The sequence below is a fragment of the Poromitra crassiceps genome (assembly GCF_964638095.1).
Source record: "Poromitra crassiceps genome assembly, chromosome: 3".
Lineage (NCBI taxonomy): Eukaryota > Metazoa > Chordata > Actinopteri > Beryciformes > Melamphaidae > Poromitra > Poromitra crassiceps.
Genome location: NC_139625.1, coordinates 22,194,333 through 22,219,695, shown reverse-complemented (window position 1 = coordinate 22,219,695; position 25,363 = coordinate 22,194,333). Strand labels below are relative to the sequence as shown.

At 43.4% G+C, this 25,363-nt stretch overlaps 1 protein-coding gene across 1 annotated transcript; it reads left to right on the top strand.

Moving 5' to 3' along the window:
* Nucleotides 1–4,710: 4,710 nt before the first annotated feature.
* enpp4 (ectonucleotide pyrophosphatase/phosphodiesterase 4) lies at nucleotides 4,711–24,633 on the top strand. Its single transcript, XM_083632693.1, has 8 exons — nucleotides 4,711–4,848; nucleotides 13,370–13,619; nucleotides 16,615–16,911; nucleotides 18,483–18,587; nucleotides 20,402–20,600; nucleotides 21,245–21,418; nucleotides 21,840–22,109; nucleotides 23,516–24,633. Exons 2-8 carry the CDS (start codon nucleotides 13,371–13,373, stop codon nucleotides 23,614–23,616), a joined length of 1,395 nt encoding a protein of 464 aa, XP_083488819.1. The 5' UTR covers nucleotides 4,711–4,848; nucleotide 13,370; the 3' UTR covers nucleotides 23,617–24,633.
* The last annotated feature ends 730 nt before the right edge of the window (nucleotides 24,634–25,363 follow it).

The window sequence follows — 25,363 nt, the reverse complement described above, 5'->3', positions numbered from 1 at the left end:
TCACTCATCGCTGCCTCTGAGTTGGGTTGCCAGGTACCATGACACATACTATCCTACAAATCGGGAGATTACCAGGAGAAATTACCAATCGGGAGCACAGCGGGAGAAAGGGTTAAAAATCGGGAGTGTTTGCAGGTATGGCAATGGCCTTTGTGCCCTGGCATGTGGCCTTGTGCCCTAAAAAATGTTGCAACGCCGAAGGCCAGATGGCCCTTAAAGAGTTATCTCATATCGGATATCAGTAAAACAAAATCCAATATCGTGCATCTACCTCTACCTTCTCCTTCTCTTCCTCCTTGTCTTCACCCTCGGAGTGCGAAGATGACGACGATGAAGAAGACGATGAAGAAGAAGAGGCGCTGCTGCTTCGCCTCTCCTCTCCAGTGGGAGGGCGGGGCGGCGGGAGCGCGGGGGGAGCCGGTATCCGCGCGGCGTCAGCGGCCAGCCCAGTGTTCTCGTACTGGACCGTGGCAGACTGCGACCTGGTGTTCTCGTACTGGGCCGCGGTGGACTCCGACGGCAGCACCTCGTACTCCGTCTCCTGGTCACTCAGCGTGGTGGAGTAGAGCGAGGAGCTCACATCGTAGCTGCCCAACGTCGGGCTCGCGCGGTCGGGGGTCTCGTACACGTTGTCAGCAATGGGGTCCATCATCCCGGCCAGCGCGTGCGGTCGGAGCTGGGGGTCGGCTGAGGTGACTGTCGGTGTGCGGTAGGTAGATAGGTAAGTAGGTACCTGGCATGCAGGGTGCAGAGGAAGAGTGGATGAGATGTCCCGGCGGTGGTGTCCGTTATCACTGACATGCCCCAGGACTTTGGACTGGGAGGGAGAGGAGGCAATAAGAGAAGACAGCGGTGAGCTTTAAAGGAGAAGACTTCTCGGCCTAGTGTAACATCAACAGCAGGCATGTTATTGCAAGGACACGTCAGGTATCTTGTATCTCCAAAACTTTCCAGGAACTCTGAGGAACAGCCATTGATCACCATGCATTTTTGACTTTGTGTAATTGGTGCCAGTGTGGGAGAATTTCCTCAAATCACAGAGGAGAATATATAATGTTCCAGTTGAAGCTAAAACATGAAAATCTCTAAGAGGGACACACGGTGGCGCAGTTGCCTCACAAGATGCTCCTGGGTTCGAGTCCTGCCTAGGAAGCTGTGGGTGCTGACGGTGTGTCCCCATTCCCATGTCCTCAATGCCTACAGCCCAGGTGGAGTGTGGAGTTTGCATGTTCTCCGCGTGCTCCCCTGGGGTTTCCTCCAGATAGGAACCCCATCTAACATGTAAAAAAAAACTCTCTAAGAGGTTTGGTATTGCCGTTCCATAGCCTATGGTTTTTGCACTGGTCTAGTCCAGACTATTATGTGTCATCATGCCATTTTAAGATTTATGATGGTTTCATGCTTGAAGAAACCGGAACTTTGGCATTTGGAAACAAGAGGAGGTGATCAACAGACTCGACCTCTATGACTCCATTTTGGGCCTTCATTTAAACACCAGAAAGTCACACCACTGGGCACTGAGCATGAAGCCTCCTAGCTATAGATTGGTTGTGCGCCAACCCGGAAAGTAGAGGGACTCGTCCGGAGAGTAGAGGGACAGAATATAGGGAAACAATGGATGGAGCTACTTGGCAGGTGATTGGATCAACCATCTGTCTATCACGTCTATCACGGACTCGCTGGCGTCACACCTAAATCCTGGCCATAGCTGCCTCTGCATGATGATTGGTGCGAACCATTGGCGGTTCGGATTCAAACCAATGGATTGGAGCATGGCAAGATGGATTTATGTGATCGTGATCTCATGACCTCGCGTGAATCCAGCTGCCTTGCAAGGTTACTTATTTCAAAAAACCCACTGACTTGGAGACAAATGCTAACTCATTTCCGGGTTTTAGCACGGAACTTAGCAGGAGTTACATTCCTCAAATAGCCTATTGGGAAAGGTCTATATGATCTACTGGGTACAGTATATTTGAAATTAGCAGTTTGGTGCATGAAGAAAAAGACCAGCTGGTGGGCAAAAAGATTGCTGGCATCAAAGTGAAACTCAGATTGAACATTATCTGGATATTATCAAAGTTTCTGGCTACTATACCCTCAGATATCATATTTCCCTGTAGAATAGGCTGTTAACCCATGAAATCATATCTACTTTGGAAATATGAGTTCATGGGTATCGGTTGGGATTTTAGAAACCATTAATAATCAATCAATCAATAAATCAATCAATCAATCTGTCAGAAAGGTTCCCTGTCAGGTGCCTATTCGCAGCCGGATGGCTGCCAAGGGGCCCAATCTGGGGCCAATCAGGCCGGCCGGGTCCCCTGGAGCTACAGTACCGCTAATAGTGACATCATCAGAGATGTATGACCTCACAATGAGAGTGATGATGTCATACAGCGATGACATCATCAGCCATGACACATCGATACGATGACCTCATCGGATACGATGACCTCATCGGTGATGTTACAATAAGCAGCAAGCATTGATGTTCCCAGGAGTGATGTCATGGTACCGACCTCCCTGATTACATCATCGGTAATGTCAGATGCTACTATTAACATCTATAAGTATAGAGGCAAGTGACCTGGTCTAGTCTAGTCTAATCTAGGACAGCGGGGTTCACATTAAGAAATAAGTTCAAGTTCAATTATGCAATTCACCAACAATATCTCAGGTCATGTATTGCCCAGTGGAAGTGACAAGGAGGATGAGGGCATTTCCCATCACGGGAAAGGGTTTTGGGATGGAGGGGCCCCAACATCCCCTCCTTTATTAACTAGTGGTCCTGAGTCAACGCACCTCAGCAACTGATTTAAGCGCAACAGCCGAGTGCTCGGGTGTCCTAGCCCACAAAGAGGGTACCATGAAGGACTTAAAGGCCAGCCGGGGGGGCGCCTGGGGCGGGCTCTGGGAGGAGGTCAAGGAAGACCTCTCCATACAAATCAATCAATCAATCAATCAATCAATCAATCAATCAATCAATCAATCAATCAATCAAGGGAGCATTCAGCACTGTCCCCTCTAATATGTGCGCCTGGGATAGTTGTGTGACCTATGTCCAATAATTTATCATAGTACAGTGCACTCCTCTGATCACCTTGGGAGGGGTCAAATTGATCACAGATTTTTTTCCTTTTTCTTTATTTATCATGCAGATTACCATCTAATTGACATTTGTATATATTGTAATGAATCAAGTATTCGTCCAGGAACCAGGAGACTTACAGTTGGTACAGGCTTTTATTCATGGATTCACACTCATGGCTGCGCTCCTAGCTTCGCACACGTCCACTCATCTTCCTCGTGTATCCAGACTGACATCACCTCAGACAGGAAGTCCCACTAACACACCGTTCCCCCAGGAACAACCCCACACATCAGTTCCTAGCTAAAACCCAGAATCGCCACAATATTACATGAATACAGTACATAGGCTATAAAGTAAAGGAATGTTATTGACTTCAAAAATCCATACAGTAAGTTAGGCCTCCAGCTGTTTAAAACACAGCGGTCTCCCTGTAGACAGAGACGCTGCGACCTCTCCATAATAAGACAGACATGCACAGAGTATTGCTGCTATATCTCATGGGCTCATTTTTGGGAGTTTGTAAGTAACACAATAATACAATTGACTGTAGTTTTAATCAACACCCCCCCCCCCCCCCCCCCCCATTGTTCTCAGGTGGGACAAGGCCCAAAATGATCACTGTAAGTGCATTATTTAAACAGCTACAGAATGAACCTTTTTCATATAGCCTATAAGCGGTTGATCACTATAAATTCCACTGTAATTCTTCTATCAGTCATCGTGATCCAGCTCCACAATCTGGAGATTAGCTGTCTGTAAACAGGCTTTGAAGTGTTGATTGTATTACATATATTGTAGATGCAAGTTGTTCCGCCATAACACCTGCATGAGATAACGAGATCCCTCAGGCGAGATATTTATAAACAATTTTAAGTAGGCTATTGCAAATCGAAAGCCTGTCCAATCGTTGTATGCGCGTACGAAGCCTGCCCGCCTCCCTTCTCTGGACGCTGATTCAAGATTCAAGATTCATTTATTTAAAGAATGGGACATTGCACATTGATGAACAGTACAGCCGTACAGTAAACATGCCAGGTTATAGCCCAAGGGCTAGTTTCCACCTGTAGTCCCATGGCAGGTTGATGTAATCTTAAAAAAATTAATAATACAAAAGGTTAGAGAGCGTAAACCTGAGTAAAACACACAGAACATGCAACAAAACATGACAAACGATATGTTAAGTATGATCACATTGCTGGTTTGATCTGAGCCATAGTTTCAACTGGCCTTTAAAGGTGGCGAGACTAGGGCATTCGCTTTCGCTTCTGGAGCTGTCGGTGTTTTCCTAAAAGATGAAGCGACAGCTGGTCAATGTAACTAGAAGAATACCGGAAGTCAATGATTTTGCCGTCAAAATAAAGTTATGGTATTTGCATTGACTGGTATTTGTCACATTTGGAAAACAAGGAAAACGAATAACGATTGCCTTTTTCAGAACAAAATACATACTGTACCCTTAAATCATTACATTATAGATGCTATATAACTGAAACCTTACCTAGATAATAACAGCATTATTTTTGCATTATAGCTGTCGCGTTTTATTTGATTAAAACGTCGTCGGAAGTTGCTTGTTTTACTTGTTTTAAATCTGACTACTTGACAGTTGTGCGGCATGGGGGTTTATTTTGAGGAAGTTCATTGATGATGCTGCTGTAAAAATAGAGCCGGGTTCGTTGGAAAGTGATTTAACGTTAACAGTGACTGCCTGGAGGACGAATGCTTGTCAGACCTTTCTAAACAAAGTCCAGGTAAAGTCGTTATATAAAAGTTAACTGCTTTCAGAATGTGTACGCTGTACGCTATGGTTACAGGCGGCTGCTGGCAATGCTCCAATGATAACGGTGAGTGAAAATACTAAAAGGAATTGCCAATCGGATTTCTTTAATGTTATCAAGCTGTCTTCGTTGGACTTCTACACAGGCTTGTTTGGGTGTTAATTTGAGAGATAATAACGTTAATAGTCAGGGTCTGTTAATAGTCTGTTGCCTTTCTCTGTCAAAAAATGAGACTTCCTGGTTGTATCAAATTTGCATGGCTGTTGGCCAGAGTCAAGTCAAGTCAAGTTTATTTGTATAGCACATTTCATACACAGAGGCAATTCAAAGTGCTTCACATAAAATGGTTGACAGGAAAAGAAAAGAAGAGAGTAAAATGGACATTTAAAAGCATCACAACAAAACTTTAAAAAAAAAATATATATATATAAAAAGGGCATTAAAGGAACACTCCGCCCATTTTCAACCAGCTTTGTATCATTAGAACATCAGTAGTATATCAGAAAACTGTAAACTGTTTTGAAGTCTGTCATTTAATTTGACAGTTATTGAGTGTTAAAGTGTGGACCAGTGACATCACTGGTCCACACTAACTCAAATTAATAACTCATTAACTCAAATCAACTCTCAATAACTGTCAAACTAGATGAATGATGAATAGTTTGACAGTTATTGAGAGTTGATTTGAGTTAATGAGTTATTAATTTGAGTTAGTGTGGACCAGTGATGTCACTGGTCCACACTTTAACACTCAATAACTGTCAAATTAAATGACAGACTTCAAAACCGTTTACAGTTTTCTGATATACTACTGATGTTCTAATGATACAAAGCTGGATGAAAATGGGCAGAGTGTTCCTTTAAAGGAGGACTTACCCCCTAGATATGTATTAGAACAGTGATTTGAAAATACCTATGGAAAAAACCAAGAAATGACATATACTCTTGTCTATACTAGACTCTTTGGCTGTGTTAAGTCAAGATTTTTTTTCGGAAATCGACGCCATTACAGTTTGCCTACTGCCTCAAAAATAATTTATTTGAGAGGGGCAATATCTTTATAATTATCAACAACTAGCCAACGCTGGTGGCCTGTATGGAAACAGAAAATCCTGAAATGGTTGATAGTTATATCAATTTGGCCATTCAGTGGCGAACTAGAAATTTAATTATTTTTGTCCCATTTTGTCCCATGTGTGTGTGCGTGGCTTGTCTAAACTTACGTTAAGAGCCTCGCTGCTCGCAGCACACAGCACACAGTGAGGACAAACCTCTCGCTCTGGGGTAACACAATGCGAGATTTCTCCACGTAATTCCCTCGTCTAACTAGAGATAAACCGCGCAATGAAATCCGTTTTTAATTTTAGTTTGGGGGCTTTTCGTGATTCTTGTTAAAAGTTGTGCAAAGGTTTTCCTCTCAGCGCAGTGCAGGGCAGGCTGCGCCTCGTCCCTCCTGCCAGACCCAGGCTGGCGAAACAGCCTGCTGCATGCATGGGGCGCTCGTAACCTCACGGAGCAACAAACAAACAGACAGAAATAGCTGGTGTGCGATTTAGAGAATACAGTCTGAGATTGGGTACAGGATTGAGGGAATCCCGCATCTGTTTGCGAAGGTGCGACTGGACAGGACGCTTTTCACAGACGGGCACAGTAGTCGGAGCGAGGCGAGTGTCTCTCAGGGCTACTCAGGGCAGAGCTGCAGATCTCTCCTCCTCCGCGCATTCAGTCTGTCCAAAATCATTACCGATATAATCTCAGTAGGAGGGATGCAGGGAAATATGATAGTAGCCGATGTGTTTAGAGAAGCTTTGTCACGTTGTCACGTCGTAGTATAGCGTTATATTTTACATGTGCGCTAAACTGCGACCATATTTGTTTGCGGAAATATCAGACTGCTCTCTCTGCTGCTCTCAGAGCACAGAGAGCCCAGCTGCTGCTGGCCTGCTGCGCGCGCCCGCGGAGCTTGGGGCTCGTCCATGTTACAGTACGACTCTCTCCCGCCTGCCTCTGGGCTGGAGACAGTGCTTGCAACTCGGACTGATAATATAAACATCATCATTCGAGCTTATCCAGGTAAGATATCAATAAAGTAATGACACATTCAGCAGGAAACTAACTAAATTAATATATATATATATAATATAATTAAGACATGTGCCAACTTTGACGACGTTTGGTTCAGTATTTTAAGAGCAAACTTCAATAGAAATAGGCTTGGAGTTCTGAGGAGCCGAAAGGGTACAGGGGGGGTAGGGGAGTAATTATCTTGAAATCCCATAGTCTTTGGGAACACTGTGACGTCAGTGTGTTCCTAATCTCCCATTCATTTGAGAAAAAAAAAGAAGCAGTGTTACACCCTTAGAGGGCGCTTATGCCAGGTATGCTGCTGAAAAATGATACAAATGGTAAAATGGCAACAGTTTGGTGTCAAATGTGGAAATTCTGACCAGAATTCTTCACACATCACCCCCAAAGTCATATATATTGGTTAAAAGCTGAAAAAAAGTGTTTTGGAGGTAAGTTCTCCTTTAAGCAACTTCATTAAGCACATAAAATGGTTGACAGGAAAATAAACGAAAAGAAGAAATAAAATGGAACTTTAAAAAAAGAGTATAAAAAGTGCAATAAGCAACAGGCGCAGCAGTTGCAGAAAGAGCTAAAACTTATAGAGGACTCATTTGGTTTGCATAGTAGCTGTCAGCAGTTAAAAGCGACGGTAAACATAAAAGTCTTCAGTCTATTTTTAAAAGTAAGTAAGGTTGGGGCAGATCTGAGGTCTTCAGGCAATTTGTTCCAGCTAGCAGAAGCATAGTGGGTAAATGCAGCCTTCCCATGATTTGATTTGATCCTAGGGACAGTTAATAAGCTGGACCCTGTTGACCTAAGAGCTCTAGAGTCTAGACGGTTCGTAGCGTGGGAGCAATTCAGCTATGCATTTTTCAGCAAATAGTTTGCATTTAAGTCATTGCTTTTGCACTTAGCGTTAGGGTATTTACTCAAAAGTGTGTGTGTGTGTGTGTGTGTGTGTGTGTGTGTGTGTGTGCGTGTGTCTCAAAAGTGTGTGTGTGTGTGCTGCATTTGCCAGATAATTATTTATTTGGATCCCTCATATAGGTTACCTATGTGGAAATAATAGAGCCTGGGTTGAATATGTTTGCTGATTCCCCCCTCTTTAATGTGATGAAACTTCCAGCAGCTTTGCTTGGTGAGGAGGAAAAGACTTGCTGGCGAGTTTGCTACAAACTTTCTGATTTTGTCATTTTTTTATTGTCTCTATTCTCTAATAGGTACAGTAATGGCAACATAATGCAAACTTACATTTCCTAAATTTGTTTATTTCCATAAAGCACAACATACTTGAATTGAATCATATTAAGAGAGAGAGACTCACCAAATCGCAGCTGTGATTCTATTCAACCTAATTTCCTCAGATTAACTCTGATTTCATGCTTCCTTTGGAGATCACAGTTGGTGCAGAGCTACTTAACTCATTCAATTGAAAAAGGAAATAGGAAAACTACATTTGATGGAAGTTATTGCAGTACATTACAAGCTAAAACCCTGGTGAGCGCAGTGAGCTTGTGCTGGTTACTGTGTGTGAAATAAGATCTTTGCATCTCGGCAAAGCAATGTGTATCGTGTCTGGCAGTCACTAATCTAGATCAGGGGTTTTCAACTAATTGAGACGCATGGACCACCATTCTGACTGAAGAAGCAACCTGAGAGGACCACGGGTGTGAGGAAATAGGTTGAGATTACATGGGAAATGCATTATTGAATGCATGGTTAGGGACCACCTGCAATGTCGTCATGGACCACTAGGGAGCCGCAGACCACCTGTTGAAAACCCCTGATCTAGATGATCGTCATAATAAGATCTTCTTGGAATCATTCAAGCAGAAAAGTACCCATATACTTGATTGCTTGAATGATAACCTCTAGACACTGGTGCATGGCTTTAAACGAGAACCTTGGTGAGGTGGGAAGGACAGGTGGGAACAATACAGGACATGCTTAAAGCAAAATACCTGGTCCATATTCACTAGCCTGGGTAAACCCATCCCCCACGTGACCTGCTCTCAGACCTGCTCTCAGTCACTAGTGAAGAATTTCACGGAAGAATTTGGCCCACCCCCGCGTCTGAACATAAGGTGAATATCGTCGGTGTCGGGCCAGGACCTCGAATGTCACTTTTTTCACTTTCTTACTTTTTGTCATGAATCAATGCCATTGGTCACCCTTCACGTCTCTGTGTGGTTTTTAACAAATGCAACCAATGGGAAAGCATTAAAACGAGCTTGTGAGTAAATCTCGTAACGCCATTCGCCCTCAATCTGTCAGTCAAACCTCGAAATCCCCCCCCTACCTCCGTGTGTACCCCCCCACGCAGGACACTAAACCCGGAAAAGACACACGGCAGACGCGCTGTGTATTTCTCATATCGTTTTGACTCATCCTGGCTTCCTCTGACGTTAATATATCAATCAAATGTTTTCCAGTTATTCCTAGGCTGCAAACTTGTTTTAACATGCAAATCGGAGTGCTTTCTGACGAGAATAAAGTAACGTTAACGTTACGTTATGTCAGACTATTTCTCACCCCATGCGAAAGCCCCAAATCGGCCATGAGAGGCGAGGGGCAATCCTGCTGCTCCTGCGCGCGCGCCCGCGGCCTGGAGCTTGGGGGCTCGTGCATGAGGATGCGGCTGCCTCCCGCTTGACTGGCCATGAGAAAGCGCTTCCAAGTCGGACTGATAATATAAACAACATCATTTGAGCTTATCCAGGTCAGATATTTATAAAGTAATGACACATTCAGCGGGAAACTAACTATAATTAAGACATGTGCCAACTTTGACGACATTTGGTTCAGTAGTTTAAGAGCAAACAGGTTTTTTTTACTTCCTGAAAAGTTTCTGTTTTGGAGATTCGAGGTCCTGGAACAACAGCAGCGATATGTAGCCTGGGTAAACCCATCCCCCACGTGACCTGCTCTCAGACCTGCTGAGAGCAGGTAAACCTTGTAAACCTTGTAAAACCAGGTAAACCTTGTGAAACCACATTGTCAGAGGGGCGGAGTACAGTATGTTTATCATCCATGGTCCCTCAAGGAAATACAGAAAGGGGCTAAAAGTAAATCATCACTAACCCCAAAATCAACTATAGCAAATCCCATGCTGAGTTTGAGTGGTTTGTTCGTGAATTTAGACCAAGCAATAGCATTCAAGAATGTAGAAGCATGCTGTGTGATATGCTGCTTAGCAATGAACAGGAAAGATATGTTTTCATAACTGCTTTCTGTTTCACTGTACATTTGAGTCTCTGGCCTAGCTTTGATCTTCCCCTTTTAGAGTGTTCCAGACAGTCCTTTTTTCCATAACACATGTTTTGAGTCCCCCCCCCCCCCCCGCCATTTTTTTTCTTTTTTTCTTTTCTTTCGAGATTTCTGTTTCTTCCTGTGGGTGTCAGGTGACTGACAGTAAGCGGGGTGTAATAACGGATGTGCACGAATATGAAAACACTAGGGGACAATGAATAACAATAAAACAGAGAAACTACGTTGACTACTGTTCGAGAAAATATAAGTTCCATGGGCCTTTTCTGGTCAGTGGGCTAGTAGTTGCATACACATAGTTAGTGCTGTAGGTTAACATGACATGACATCTCACACATATAGATTCACCCCAGTGGCATTGAGGACTTCTCTCCTTTTGCTGAGACCTTGGTCAGTGCGTCGTGTTCCATAACAACTGATAACTCTCTCAGACTGGAGCAGCGCACACACATTTAACCCCCCCTCCTCTCTCTGTTTCTCTCTGCTTTCCTTTGCCTATAAAGCATATGTCAAATTGTCCCACAATATGCAAATATTTCAGATTATTTTAACTATCAGATGACAGCTCAAGGAAGGAATTATGAAATTAATTCAGACTTACCCGCTCTGTCGTAGATATCCTGTTCGTGACGCCAATTGTTAGAGAATGGAATTTCAACCACTCTTCATCCGCTAATGTAATATACATAACAATATAAACCAAATTAACTTGAAGCCAGGAGCCAGAAAGATGGACAACTGAGCAGGCCTATGGCTTATCCTTTTGTTTTAGTTACACACGTCTCGTTGCAGAGCCGTTGTTTTTATCAATTCTGTTGCGTCTCTCTCTCTCTCGTAAATCACTCCCTTTGGCAAAAGGCAAAGCACTGATTAGGTAAACTGACCTCTCAGGTAAACTCTGAGGTAAACTGACATCTCAGGTAAACTCTGAGCGTATTAAAACCTGTATTTTAGAGAGAGAGAGCTACTGTTTTGTTTATCACTTACTTGTCGTCTTGATCTGTGTCCGTGTGCGTGTAAAGTCATTTTCAACACCTTACCTGGCAACTCGATGTGGGGTATCTGGGGACAGAGGGACGGTTGTTCTCCTGCTTGACCAGTTCCGTCCGTGCTTTGGGGGTATTCCTGGAATTTACAAATTTGGTGACAGATCAATTTGTTCAAGGGACATATTGATTCTGTATTTTGGGTATGGCTAAAATACACTTTTTGCAAACTTCCTATTCAATTTTGCTCCTAAAATTGGCTTCAAGTTCATTTGGTTTATATTGTTATGTATATTACATTAGCGGATGAAGAGTGGTTGAAATTCCATTCTCTAACAACTACTTTGCGGTCTCTGAAATTTGGGGTACGATCTGCCACAGGCACCCGCCACCCAGTCCAAGATGTTCCATCACTTCCTCTCTGTGTTTGTGTTTGTGTGAATGTCAGAGACACAGACACAGCCCAGCGTTATATTGATGCCTGATTTAAAGCCACACTGTTGTTGCCCAGCCAGTCTTTTGTCCTCGGCTCCTCTTGCTTTTTGTAGCTTCACGCTGAAAGCTGTGGTTGATTTGCTCTGTTGCCAAGTGGCTCAACTCAGAGCCGTGTAAGAAGACATCTCCATTCACTCCAATGGACCAGTTTTTTACTCTCAAGAGTTCCAGGAAGTAAGGTCCTGGATTAAGCAGCACTGTCGAGTTGCAGCAAAATGGACAGTTTGTGTTGTACTCTGAAAGGTTTTTTCCCCCTTGAATCAAATTGTATATTATCAGCTTTATTTTAGCATGCAAAAGTAGCGCGAGACTCTGAAAGGTTTTTTTCCCCCTTGAATCAAATTGTATATTATCAGCTTTATTGTAGCATGCAAAAGTAGCGCGAGACCCATTCCTGGCTGCTCATTGGCTAATGAGTCTCGCCACTCTCTCTCCGCTGACGCCGCTCTCTCTCTAGAGGACACCAGCTCAACTAACATCACATAAGGTTCTTCTGATATTGGTTGGCAATGTGAAATTGAATCTGTCCACAGCTTGGTTAAGCTGTTGTTCCAGAATTTTCTTTTAGCACACCGTCCCATTCATTTCTATGAAGATTGCTGTTTTTCTGCCTTTTGTGTTTCTGATCTCATCCCTGTTATATTGTAAATCTAGGCTAACTTCTTCAAGAGCAACACAAGAGTAGTCTCGCTGGCCAGCCTCCCCTCCCTTCCGTGAGAGTTGTCTGGCTGCACGGAAACAGGCAACTGGGATAAGCCCTCCCCTGCTCTACAGCTGCTCCCCATTGGAGCAACTGTTTCAGTCGCTGCCGAATGTCCGCTCTCGGCTTATTACAAGCTCTGTCATTGGCTCCGACCATGTCAATCAGAGCGGCTTCTGCTCCCTCCTCCCTGTGTGTCGCTGTAAATAGTGCCCTGCCGCCTCAGTGAAAACAACAATGCTAACTAGCTAGCAAGCTAACAGCAGAAACCTACACGCTAGCTCGTTGCTACATGCTGAAAATGGCAAGTTGGATTGTTGGAAACTATTTTCCAAGGGCACTGCTGCCAAGCGCCGCCCATCGTAATCCCACTATGGAGACCTGCGCTGCCAGACTCTTCTCGCGGTAGGGAGGGGAGGCTGGCCAGAGACACTAACACAAGATAAACGGCATGAGAAAACTAGTATGATGCAATGAATGAATGATAACCCACCTTTTGAAGAATATAACATTACAAGACATTGAGTGAAAGATTTGCAATTAGTGCCTCCTGAGTCCTGAGCAGATTTATTTTAATGTTTCATTTATTTTCGTGATTTATTACAGTTTTCCATTTCCCCCTTTCTCTCCCCCAGTTTGGGAACCACTGCAGTATATGATCTCATGACATTTTGGAGCCCCATTGCTGCATACATTTGCATATTAATGAGGACACATTTTCTTGAAACTGCTGTACAGTGTAACTGCTTTATGTGAAGACTTATGTTGACATAGAAATATATGCTAATTAAGGGGTCTCAAATTAGCTAAATCAATTATCTAATTAGCATACCTGCTTATGTATACGATAATATATCACTTCATTAATGCCTGAGGGAATGATATGTATATGGCAGGAGTCGGACATTTTATGCAGCTCAAGTGCCTCTTGTTAAAGTGACGCAAGTAAGTTTCTTATCTCTCTCTCATACCTTTGCAGGATGTTACTCAAAATACTACTGGGCTTCCTGTGTGGTGTCAGCTCATCAGCTAAAGCCAGGGCCATGGAAAACGTGACGGCCAACCAGGGCCCACTGCCGCTGCTGCTGGTGTCGTTCGACGGCTTCCGCGCCGACTACTTGCAGAGGTTCTCCATGCCGAACCTCGAGCTCCTGTACAACCAGGGGGTCCTGGTGGAGCAGCTCACCAACGTCTTTATCACCAAGACGTTTCCCAACCACTACAGCCTGGTGAGTCTGCCTTTTGCTGTGTCACTGCTTTGAGTCTGCCTTTTGCTGTGTCACTGCTTTGAGTCTGCCTTTTGCTGTGTCACTGCTTTGAGTCTGCCTTTTGCTGTGTCACTGCTTTGAGTCTGCCTTTTGCTCTGTGTCACTGCTTTGAGTCTGCCTTTTGCTCTGTGTCACTGCTTTGAGTCTGCCTTTTGCTGTGTCACTGCTTTGAGTCTGCCTTTTGCTCTGTGTCACTGCTTTGAGTCTGCCTTTTGCTCTGTGTCACTGCTTTGAGTCTGCCTTTTGCTGTGTCACTGCTTTGAGTCTGCCTTTTGCTGTGTCACTGCTTTGAGTCTGCCTTTTGCTGTGTGTCACTGCTTTGAGTCTGCCTTTTGCTGTGTGTCACTGCTTTGAGTCTGCCTTTTGCTGTGTGTCACTGCTTTGAGTCTGCCTTTTGCTGTGTCACTGCTTTGAGTCTGCCGTTTGCCTTGTGTCACTGCTTTGAGTCTGCCTTTTGCTGTGTCACTGCTTTGAGTCTGCCTTTTGCTGTGTCACTGCTTTGAGTCTGCCTTTTGCTGTGTCACTGCTTTGAGTCTGCCGTTTGCCTTGTGTCACTGCTTTGAGTCTGCCTTTTGCTGTGTCACTGCTTTGATTCTGCCATTTGCTGTGTCACTGCTTTGAGTCTGCCATTTGCTCTGTGTCACTGCTTTGAGTCTGCCATTTGCTCTGTGTCACTGCTTTGAGTCTGCCGTTAGCCCTGCATCACTGCTTTGAGGTTTTCAAAGACAGTTAGCAGATGCCGCTGAGGAAATGATGCACAACTGCACACATTGGTCCCAGATTAAGGTTATTATCGTTAAAGGGAACTTAACAAAATAATGAAAACGAAGTGTGAAAAAAAAAACTGTTTAATTAACTAAACAAAAACAAGGCTTCAGTTTATAAATTATACGTTTTTGGGAAGGTTAGAGTGTGACGAACCCCAAAACCAATGTTTACATGTAAACATTTGTTTACAATGTTTACAAGTCGCTGTGGTGGCCATATTGGACTTTCAAAATGGTGACCACCGAAAGTAAACACCTGCACTGGAAACCCATATGGCCGATATTAAACAATAAGTTGTTTCCTCTGAACTTTTATGGTTTAAAAACTGAACTTTGATGGTTGAATGTCATATAGTGGATGACAACTTGGTTGTTAAGAGTTGCCTGTTGAGCTGATGATGATAATGAGATAATGAGTTTAGAGACAAGCACTTAAAAGAAGTTAGTTATAAATGGAATTGCTGAATTTCAAGACACTGTCATCTATGACATCCCCAATGACATCACAAGGTCACTGATGATGTCACATCGATGGCATCACTGATGACATCCTCCACGATGACATCACAGTTGCTCGAGTGACATCACTGATAACATCATCACTAATGACATCACAGTTGCTGCGGACGAAGGCATGTACTCAGCCGTACAGCCGTAACGCAGCTGGTGTACATTGGGTATGCAAAAAAACACTAGAAGTGCACTCGGAGAGTGCAGACCTCTGCCAAGGCCAATACTCCAGTCTGCTATCATCATGTGTACATTTTGTGAGTCGTATCACAACCTTAACCCCCCCACACCCCCCCAATCACTTAACCTTCGTTATTTCGAATCCCACATAGGTTACGCCAAACCCCACATAGGTTACGCTAAAACCACCACCGCAAAGCGTCCTACCTGTAGTTGTCCAGTCGGCAGGAAAGTATCGCGGGACTTCACGAGACTTGGTGACCGAGATCACGTTTGAGGTAATTTGATCCCTGTGCGACTCCAGGAAATGGCCTGGGGCGAAATATCACTCTGGTGGATGTTGAGGGATCACATTATGACGATATTTGGGGAAAACGGGAATAAAAATAGCTATTTAGATGCAGGAAAGACAGGCTCACACTTGGCCCCAAATCAGCTCCATTTTACAACTGACTTGGACGCTATTGATCTCAAAACAACGCTAGGACGGCCAGAAACACCGCGGACATCGCTGGGTGAGTGGTCAAATCATAATTATTGCCAGGAGATGGGTCCAGGTTCAAAAAAACCGAAATTCTCCTTTAAGCTTAGCCCGAAATCAGAATGAGGGGGTCCCCGGTATATTTTCTATCTTGTATGGGGTCCTTGGCTGAAAAACATTTGAGAACCTCTGCTCTAACTAGTCTGAAACATTAGCATGTTTGTTGACATGGCCAAAATAAATTGGTGAAGTTGAGATTACTCAACTTCATTCTGAAGATCTGTGTGTGTCCAGTCCTTCCTGTGTGATCACTTCCGCTGGGTATTACATCTTGGGCTGGTTATGAAATCAAGATTACAAAATATATTCTACTACAGTAATCTATTTTTTTCAGATTTTCCCCATTTTCTCCCCAATTGTACTTGGCCAATTTCCCCCTGCTGCCCTGGTCACTGCTCCACCCTCTGCCGATCTGGCGAGAGCCGAGACTAGCACCATGCTTCCTCCGACACATGCGCAGTTGCCAGTCGTTTATTTTCACCTGACAGCGGGGAGCTTTACCGGCAGGACGTAGCACGTGGGAGGTTCACGCTATTCCCACCAGTTCCCTTCCACTCCGACCAGTGGACGCCTGTATGGACGCCCTTCCAAGCCGGAGGTAACACGGGGGTGTGAACCTGCAACCCTCGCGTTGGTAGTCAGGGAATCTACCGCTACACTACCTCGACGCCTACTAATCTAGTTAATGGGGCATACATAGTGTGTAGGGAGAATGTCCTTCAACTGGAGGACCCAGGGCCAAACCATGTGTAGACAAGCATCCATTTCAAAAGTTTTGGTACATGGATCAGTGAAGCTTCAATTTTACATTATAATCATAATCAAGCATATTGTAGGGGAAACACTACATGTATAAGAGCAAGAGCTTGTCATTCAGAAACGGAACATGGTTGGGTCTAGCCTCACATTCTAGTATCACACATATCACAATATTTATTTATTTATTTTCACTCTCCAGGTGACGGGGCTGTACGCCGAATCTCACGGCATTCTGGCCAGCAACATGTACGACTTAGCCAGCCACAAGAACTTCACAGTAGGCAAGGAGGAAAGCGACCCGCTTTGGTGGAACCAGACTCAGCCGATCTGGATCACTGCACTGGACTCGGGCTACAAGACGGCAGCCATGATGTGGCCCGGCTCGGACGTGCCCATCAGGAACCGCACAGCAACGTACTTCTCACCCTACAACCCTTCTGTGACGTTCCGTGAGCGGCTGGCCAACGTAACAAACTGGATAATTGGGAATGGGACGGTAGGAATGGCTGTCTTGAATAATCTTACTGGTCCTTGTAATCACTGTCATCAACGTATTTCCATTCCATTTTGTTTGCTTTTCTGTTTAAACACATCTACAGTATCAAAAAGTCTACACACCCTTTCAAATGTTCTATTTTTTATTGTCTTCAGGCATGAAGGCAACCCATTAAACCTGTTAAAGTAATAATCCATGACATTTTCGTAGAAATCAATGTATTTGTTGCTCCTCTCTATCACTGTTCTAAACGCCTACCAGTGGAATAGGAAGTTATGCATTTTTCTACGTTTCCAGCAGCAGCCACATTTGTTTGCTTCTAGAGTCAATCAAAGAAGTCTGGTTAGTTAGCATGGGCAGCGATGGCCAGAACAGACAAAGAAAAGAGCGCCACCTACAGGAACTCAAACTGCATCACACTGTTTGAGTGACAGGTGAACTCTGGGAAGAGCAGTGCAGAAACACAGCAGTGAGCGCTTGGCAAACAAAGATGAAGACAAATTAAATAAAACAAGCATCTTGCGTATTACCACTTAAAATTAGATTTGCCTTTACCTAGATTTGGCCCATTAATTATTATTTATTATCCAAATGAAAATTAAAAAAAGAAAAGAAAAAATTATTTAATGGGATTCCATTTCAGGATTCTTAAAGGCCCCCTCCAGTGTATTTTGTAATTTTTAAGATATTTCATGTGTTACTGTGTTTTTCCTGCTCTGCTGATTAGCCACAGTGTATTTTGTTGAGAAATAACCTTATTTTGGGCTCAAAGTCCTAAAACTAATTTGTTGGTAAAAACGGGTGATGACGTCAGACATTATGTTGTCTAACGAGTGACGTATCATAGACAAATACAATATTTACAGTAAATACCATCTGCCGTTAGGTAGGTGTTAGCCGTTAGCCGCTATGTTTGCTAACTAAGTGTTCACCAGGCTCAAAACGCTGCGATAGCCACTTTTAACCAGTTCGAGTTACGCTTTTTCCAAGTCCATCAGCTTTGATACAGTATCTGTTGGCCGGCTTGTTGACAATGAGCGAGATTTTGGCTTCTAAAATAACATTTTTCATGGACGGAAACGGTATGACCGCCATTTCTGTTTGATCGCAGACAAAGAGTATACTGCAGACAAGATGAGAAGCTGCTCTGCTTCTTTTACAACCGCGCAAGCAGTCATTATGTTGCAGTGGAACATGAGTGGAACAATGTTCCGTTCTTATCAATCTAAGCTCTTTGGCACAAATGGTGACGTTGCTTGTTGCAGCGTGAGCGCATATACGTTTTCATCCAACATCAACGTGAAACGGCTAGGAAAAAATGACTGGAGGGGGGCTTTAAGCAATAACCTCTAGAACATTTGAAAGGGTAGGCCTACGTAGGCTTTTGATATCCACTGTATCTGTACATCTGTCTGACTATATATCTGTCCTCCCTCTCCATCCCTCTGGGAGAAAGGAGTGATACATCTGTCTGACTATATGTCTCTGTCCTGCCTCTCCATGCCTCTGGGAGAAAGGAGTGATACATCTGTCTGACTATATGTCTCTGTCCTGCCTCTCCATCCCTCCAGGAGAAAGGAGTGATGTTTGCAGCGCTCTACTGGGAGGAGCCTGACCGGTCTGGTCACAAATGGGGCCCTGATAACAACGCTGTCATGGGCAAGGTTCTGAAAGAGGTGCAGAAGTCTGGAAGTCATTGGTTAAGACCTAAATGGCCAACACAGTCTCACAGAAAATTTTATAATACCAACGTTTTGGACCAACGTTGCTATTTTACAATTGCGGCTCGAAAATTGTAAAATTGTAACGTTCTGAGATTTTAGGGTTAGGATTAGAGTAGGGGGAGGGGTTAGAAACAGAAAATCTCCCTTAACCCACGCCCAAACCACGCCCACCGCTGTAGACACATACGTTACCATTTTACAATTTCTTAGCCGAAATTGTAAAATAGCAACGTTTGTCCACAAACGTTGCTATTTTACAATTTTTTTGGAGATCGGGTTGAAATGGCAGAGGAGCTTGTTTTGTCACTATAAAATATAAATCTCACATGCATACATTATGTGCATAGAAATCACTAAGATGCTAGTAGGACAAAACAAACACACATCTGTACACACAAACTTGAGAAACCAGTTAAAGAATATTAGCATTTTTCATGCTCGCCAGAATTTGCAGGACTTAGCAGCATGATTGGAATGTGTCTCAGAGATTGTATCGATTGTTTTATTTTATTTTATTTAATTTTATTTAATTTTATTTAATTTTATTTAATTTTATTTTATTTTATTTTATTTTATTTTATTTTATTTTATTTTATTTTATTTTATTTTATTTTATTTTATTTTATTTTATTTTATTTTATTTTATTTAACCTTTATTCTACCAGGTAATCACTTGATCTCTTTTTTGAGCAAGACCTGGCCAAAATGGCAGCATTTAAAATAAACAACAAGACACAAGCACAGATAAGAACATAAAAAAGCAACGTGGCATGAGGGAATACATTTGAGCTGGAGCAGTCAGGATTGAGTGGGATTGGGGGGAGACTGGAGGGTAGGGTAAAAATGTAGGGTAAAGGAGAGGGAAGGGGGGGACTTTGTGAGGGGTTGCAGAGGAGAGGTCAACTTAATGAAAGTGAGATCTAAATATAACACATTATACCGAGAAGCAATGACATTGTCCCATCTCATTCTTTAAAATGTCAGTGATTTGAGTTTTAAAATCAGAAATGGTGATGAAGTCCTGCAATTTTAGAGCTCTTTGAAGTCCATTCCAGGCCGAGGGAGCAGAGGAAACACGAAAGCCCTTTTCCCAACTCAGTGCGAGTTCTGGGGGTACTGAGGCATATAAATAGTGCTGTGGCCATAAACTGTAAGATGGGTTTGATGTGATGGAGATGTAGGAGCAGAGGTAAAGAGGGAGCTTACCAGTGATTGCTTTATAAATGAAGATGTAACAATGATACAGCCTGTGGGCAGTCAAGGATGGCCAGTTTACCTTAGCATACAGAGTGCAATGATGGGTAAGTGATCTATAACTGGTAATCAATCTTAATACCCCATGGTAGGCAGTGTCCAGCATATGTAGTGAGGTGGAGCAGGCATTCATATATAAAACATCACCATAGTCTAAAACAGTAGCTGCAACAAGTTTCTTTGTTGCAGAAAAAGAAAAGCACGATTTATTTCTAAAATAGAAGCCCAACCTCACTTTTAGCTTCCGAGCCAGACTTTCAACCTGCCGTTTAAGACAAGCTGTCATCTAGTAAAAAGCCTAGGTATTTAAAAGTTGAAACAGTCTGGATTTGGACACCTTACGAAGTGTATATAGAATTACAACTATGCATTTGTGCTTTGGACTTAGTAAAAACCATAATTTCTGTTTTCTCCGGGTTTGAACCCCATATTGCATATAGAATTGTATTGTGAGACAACCGTAGCGTCGGATCCCTACTGATGACTGTGTGTCTGCATGTGCATGTGATCAGGTGGACGACAACATTGGCATGCTGATATCGGAACTGAAGCGGACTGGTCTTTGGGGTCGTATCAACGTCCTGGTGACCAGTGACCACGGCATGGCCCAGTGCTCGGACCAGCGCCTCATACGGCTGGACAAGTGCCTGAAGGAGGAGGAGTACATGCTGGTGGATCACACCCCCATTGCATCCCTCGTCCCACTCAAAGGTAACCAGCCTTACAGAACATGAGATAAGATATCTAAAGTCAGAGGAACACAACAAACTTTTTTTTTTTTTTTTTGGGTGGGTTTTCCTATTTATTTCTTGTGAGAGATGACAGTTTTCTCACTTGTTTGTGTTCTGGATGTATGCATCCATGTGGAGTTCCTGACACAGAAATAGATGACATTAGATTTTATTTGAAAACAGATACACACTCTTTGATCTTTGATGCGGTTAATCATACATATTTGAGAAGCTCAATGGAATTTTAGAAATATTACATAGATATATAGACATCCAAAGACAATCCCCTATGACTTTTTAGACACAAACAGGAAGCGTGATAGTGCAATAGAGCGCGATTTGTGAGAAACCTCCGGGAAAACGGTTCAGGGTGAATTATATTCATAATCTTTTGTGAAATTTTGGTATACATTTTCTGGATTTGGCTACACCATTATCCAATCAGGGAAGGTGGTGTGTGTGTGTGTGTGTGTGTGTGTGTGTGTGTGTGTGTGTGTGTGTGTGTGTGTGTGTGTGTGTGTGTGTGTGTGTGTGTGTGTGTGTGTGTGTGTGTGTGTGTGTGTGTGTGTGTGTGTGTGTGTGTGTGTGTGTGTGTGTGTGTGTGTGTGTGTGTGTGCTCCACAGACCCAGAAGTGGCATTCAATAAGCTGAAAGCGTGCCACCCCCACATGACAGCCTACCTGAAGCAGTCCATCCCTGATAGGCTGCACTACCGGAACAACCCGCACATCCTGCCAATCCTATTGGTCGCTGACGAGGGCTGGACCATAGTGCAACGGGGTGACAAGCTGCCGCAGTGTACGTGCTGTTTGCTAAACGCGTGAATTTCTCGTTCTCGTGCTTCTACAACTGTTTTAGTTGAATGTTTGCCAGAAAAACATTATTGAACGATTAAATGATTAATTGAAAAAATCATTACAGACAGTTTTTATATGTAGCTGTGGTCAGAGAGGAACCTCCACCATATTATCAGTAGTACAGTAGATGACACTGACGGGCACATATTGGTCTACTCTAACCCAACACACTTAAGTTCAGTTAGAGTGAGGTAACATCCATTGGCTAAGGGAAAAAATCCCGTTGGTTAAGCTTAGGGGAAAAAAAGGTGGTATGCATTCTCGGATCTGGTTGTTTGCTATTGGACCTATTGGATTGTGTAGCAGGTTTTACTGGAGGGACAGTTGATGGTATCAGTGTCTCACTCTCCCCCTCTCCATAGTGGGCGATCATGGCTATGACAACGCTCTACCCAGCATGCACCCCTTCCTGGCAGCGGTGGGGCCCAGCTTCCGTAAGGGCTACCGCACCATGGGGCTGCAGAGCGTGGACATTTACCCGCTGATGTGCCGCCTGCTCTCCATCGCTCCGGGACCCAACAACGGCACCCTGGCCCAGGCTCGCTGCTTGCTGGCTGGGGAGAGCTGCGTGGACGCCCCCATGGTGGTCGGCCTGGTGGTGGGAGTCCTGCTGATACTCACCGCAATCACCCGTGAGTCTCAAGTGATCAGAATATTAATAATAGTCATATTCTTTTATTTTTGTAGCACTTTTCAAAGCAGAGGCACACAGGGAAAGTAAAGGCAAGAAACATTAAACCATACAAGTAATTAATTAACCCATGGTATCCACACACAGGTCAAATTCTGAAGGCCATCCGTCATTTTGACAGACTGGAGACTGGAATTAGCAGTGCCACTTCAGCCAGAGTTTTGAAGTCGGGGAACAACAGAGAGTCTTGCCGACTTCTGATCACATCACTTCCCTGGGAGAAATGTTCCCCGACTACAAAACTCGGGCTCAACTGGCGCTGGTAATTGCAGTCTCCAGTGTGGCAGCAGAGCGCGGGTTCAGCCTTCCGAACAAAATTAAAACGGCCAATAAAACGCCCCTGTCCATCATCGTTAAAATGAAAATGACGCCCAACCTCTGTATCCACAGATCCTTGAAAAGTCCATTTAGATTTCCACTGTAGATTAACTTAGGTTAGTTGTACATTATGCATTATACCTTCTTTAATAAACAGTCCAAAGTTGATATAGGATTTATTATGAATACGCTCTTATTTATGAAAAAGCCTTGTCCAAAAATTAGATTGAAAGATCTAGAGATCTTCAAAGCTTGAGTCCTTGGTTGCAATGATAACAACTTTCCCCCTTTATTTTAGATATTTTCTGTTCACTTTTTTGTTATACCCAAAATAGATGCATACATGTAGTATGGTATTTTAGAAATAAACTCTTCATACATCACTTTTAATTCCAACACATTTATTTCACCTATTAAATCCACTTCAGTCAGGAAGTCATGTCTAGATGTACTGTAGATAGTCTTCAAGCTTGTTCTCCCTCCTAAGAGCATGAGATGAATCCCTACAATGTCAATGGGAGGACTAAAACTAACAATGTCAATGTAAACAGAGGACTCAAACTAACAATGTCAATGTAAACGGAGGACTCAAACTAACAATGTCATTGACAACAGAGGACTCAAACTAACAATGTCAATGTAAACAGATAACTAAAACTAACAATGTCAATGTAAACAGAGGACTCAACTAACAATGTCAATGTAAACAGAGGACTCAACTAACAATGTCAATGTAAACAGAGGACTCAAACTAACAATGTCAATGTAAACAGAGGACTCAAACTAACAATGTCAATGTAAACAGAGGACTCAACTAACAATGTCAATGTAAACAGAGGACTCAAACTAACAATGTCAATGTAAACAGAGGACTCAAACTAACAATGACAATGTAAACAGAGGACTCAACTAACAATGTCAATGTAAACAGAGGACTCAACTAACAATGTCAATGTAAACAGAGGACTCAACTAACAATGTCAATGTAAACAGAGGACTCAAACTAACCGGGATGTCTTTGCATCTCAGTTCTCTTCAGGTGCTGGAAGTCCCGTCGCCCCTCAAGCCCCCAGGCCTTCCAGAGGCTGCAACTGGATGATGATTTTGATGACGAACCCATATTGGAGTAGACCAATCAGAGCCAGCCTTCACACACCAGTATCCAATCAGATGTCTTGCCTGTGTGATTGTGTGTTTTCGTATGTATTGTGTTTATAATGATTTGTTGTGTGTTTTAGACTTCAGTATGAGAAAAGTTGCTGCTGGTGATGGTGAGGATATTGTTGAATGCTTCAATAGGTACTTGACAATTTGCACTTTAAAGCAGCTATGGGGAACTTTCATTTTGTGTTGATTGTAGCGGCACCTGTGGACAAAAGTGGTGCTGTTCTCGCAGAACGAAAACTGCATTTCATGAACCCCGGGGCTCCTCTCGCTGTCTGAGCTGCGGCAGGCCAGGCAGGGCTTCTCTGAGTCAGAGAGCCTCCCCGGCTGTTTTATTTTAGTGCATAAGGTTGACGTCACTGTTTCATTCACCGGCTGGAACAAAAATTACAACTAGTTTCACACGGACGTAACACGTGATGGACGTGCTTCTGGACCCGAGCAGGGGCATAAAAAAACCCAATATAGAAATCGCCAATTTGCTGATGTAGGTAAGATGTGAGGCATCAGTACATGTATTACATTTAGACTGTTTCATAACCAGTTAAAAGTTCCTTGTAGCTGCTTTAACTCACTAAGGCTACTGCCCTAGCTTTTACTCTGGTGTGTGCATGTTTGTGTGTGTGTGTGAGTGCACGCGTGAGAGTGTGTGTTTGTGTGCATCTAAGCCTTAGGCCGACTGAGCAGTAGAGCACATTACATTCTCAGAATGTGAAAACAGATTCCCTCCTGCCTACCAACACGAGGGTCGCAGGTTCGAGTCCCCGTGTTACCGTGTTACCGCCGTCTTTGTTTAAGTTGCATTGTCACTATGTAAAGTCTGTTTTGTGGACCCCAGGACGAATAGCTGCTGCAATGCTGTAGCTAATGGGGATCGAAATAAACTTGAAACTTGGTCGGGTGTCCATATAGGCACAATTGGCCATGTCTGCGGGTCGGAAGCCACATTAAAGGTCTGTGTCCTGGTCGCTTCACTGGTGCCTCCTCTGGTCGGTCGGGGCACCTGTTCGGGGGGGAGGGGAACTGTGGGGAATAGCGTCATCCTCCACGCTAAGTGGCTGGCGACTGCACATGTATCGGAGGAAGCGCGTGCTAACTCTCCCCAGACCGGCAGAGGGGGTCGAGAAACGACCGGAACAGCAGGGGGAATTGGCCAAGTACAATTAGGGAGAAAATAGGGGGTTGTGGGGGGAGAAGTCCAAATCAATGTGAAAACAGCCACAGGAGTTAGTGATATAGTCATCATTACTTCTGATTCTGAAATGTTACTGTTTTAGAGTTCCCCGTTACCATGTTTGACTTGAACATAATATGAAGAAGCTAGTGTAACTTGTCTTGAAATAGACAATTTTATTGGGGTGGCAGGATGAACTTTAGCAAAGTTGATAGTTTTATTTTGGGATATAGTTTTATTTTGGGATACAAATATTTATTTTGTTTAAACTACAGATTTTTGCCCAGAGTATCTTTGGGAATTGGATTAGAAGAGAACTGTATAATATATGGTATGTTTCTTTACATTTTTATTTGGTGTTACTGATTTGATTACATGTTTTTGTCAGCAGAGGGAGCCGATGGCTCATTTGAGATTAGCATTGTACTGTAATATCTCATTGAGCTTCTGTTTCTGGAAGAGGAGAGTTTGTAGGAGTTTTGATTGTATGTCAATGTATGTTTCTTTGTTACACTGATATTTCACTTTGGTGTGACATT

Coding starts and splice junctions, on each gene's coding strand:
- enpp4 (XM_083632693.1), top strand. CDS start 13,371: ATGTTACTCAAAATACTACTGGGCTTCCTGTGTGGTGTCAGCTCATCA. Junction 16,912..18,482: donor GGATAATTGGGAATGGGACG/GTAGGAATGGCT, acceptor CCATCCCTCCAG/GAGAAAGGAGTGATGTTTGC. Junction 20,601..21,244: donor ATCCCTCGTCCCACTCAAAG/GTAACCAGCCTT, acceptor TGTGCTCCACAG/ACCCAGAAGTGGCATTCAAT.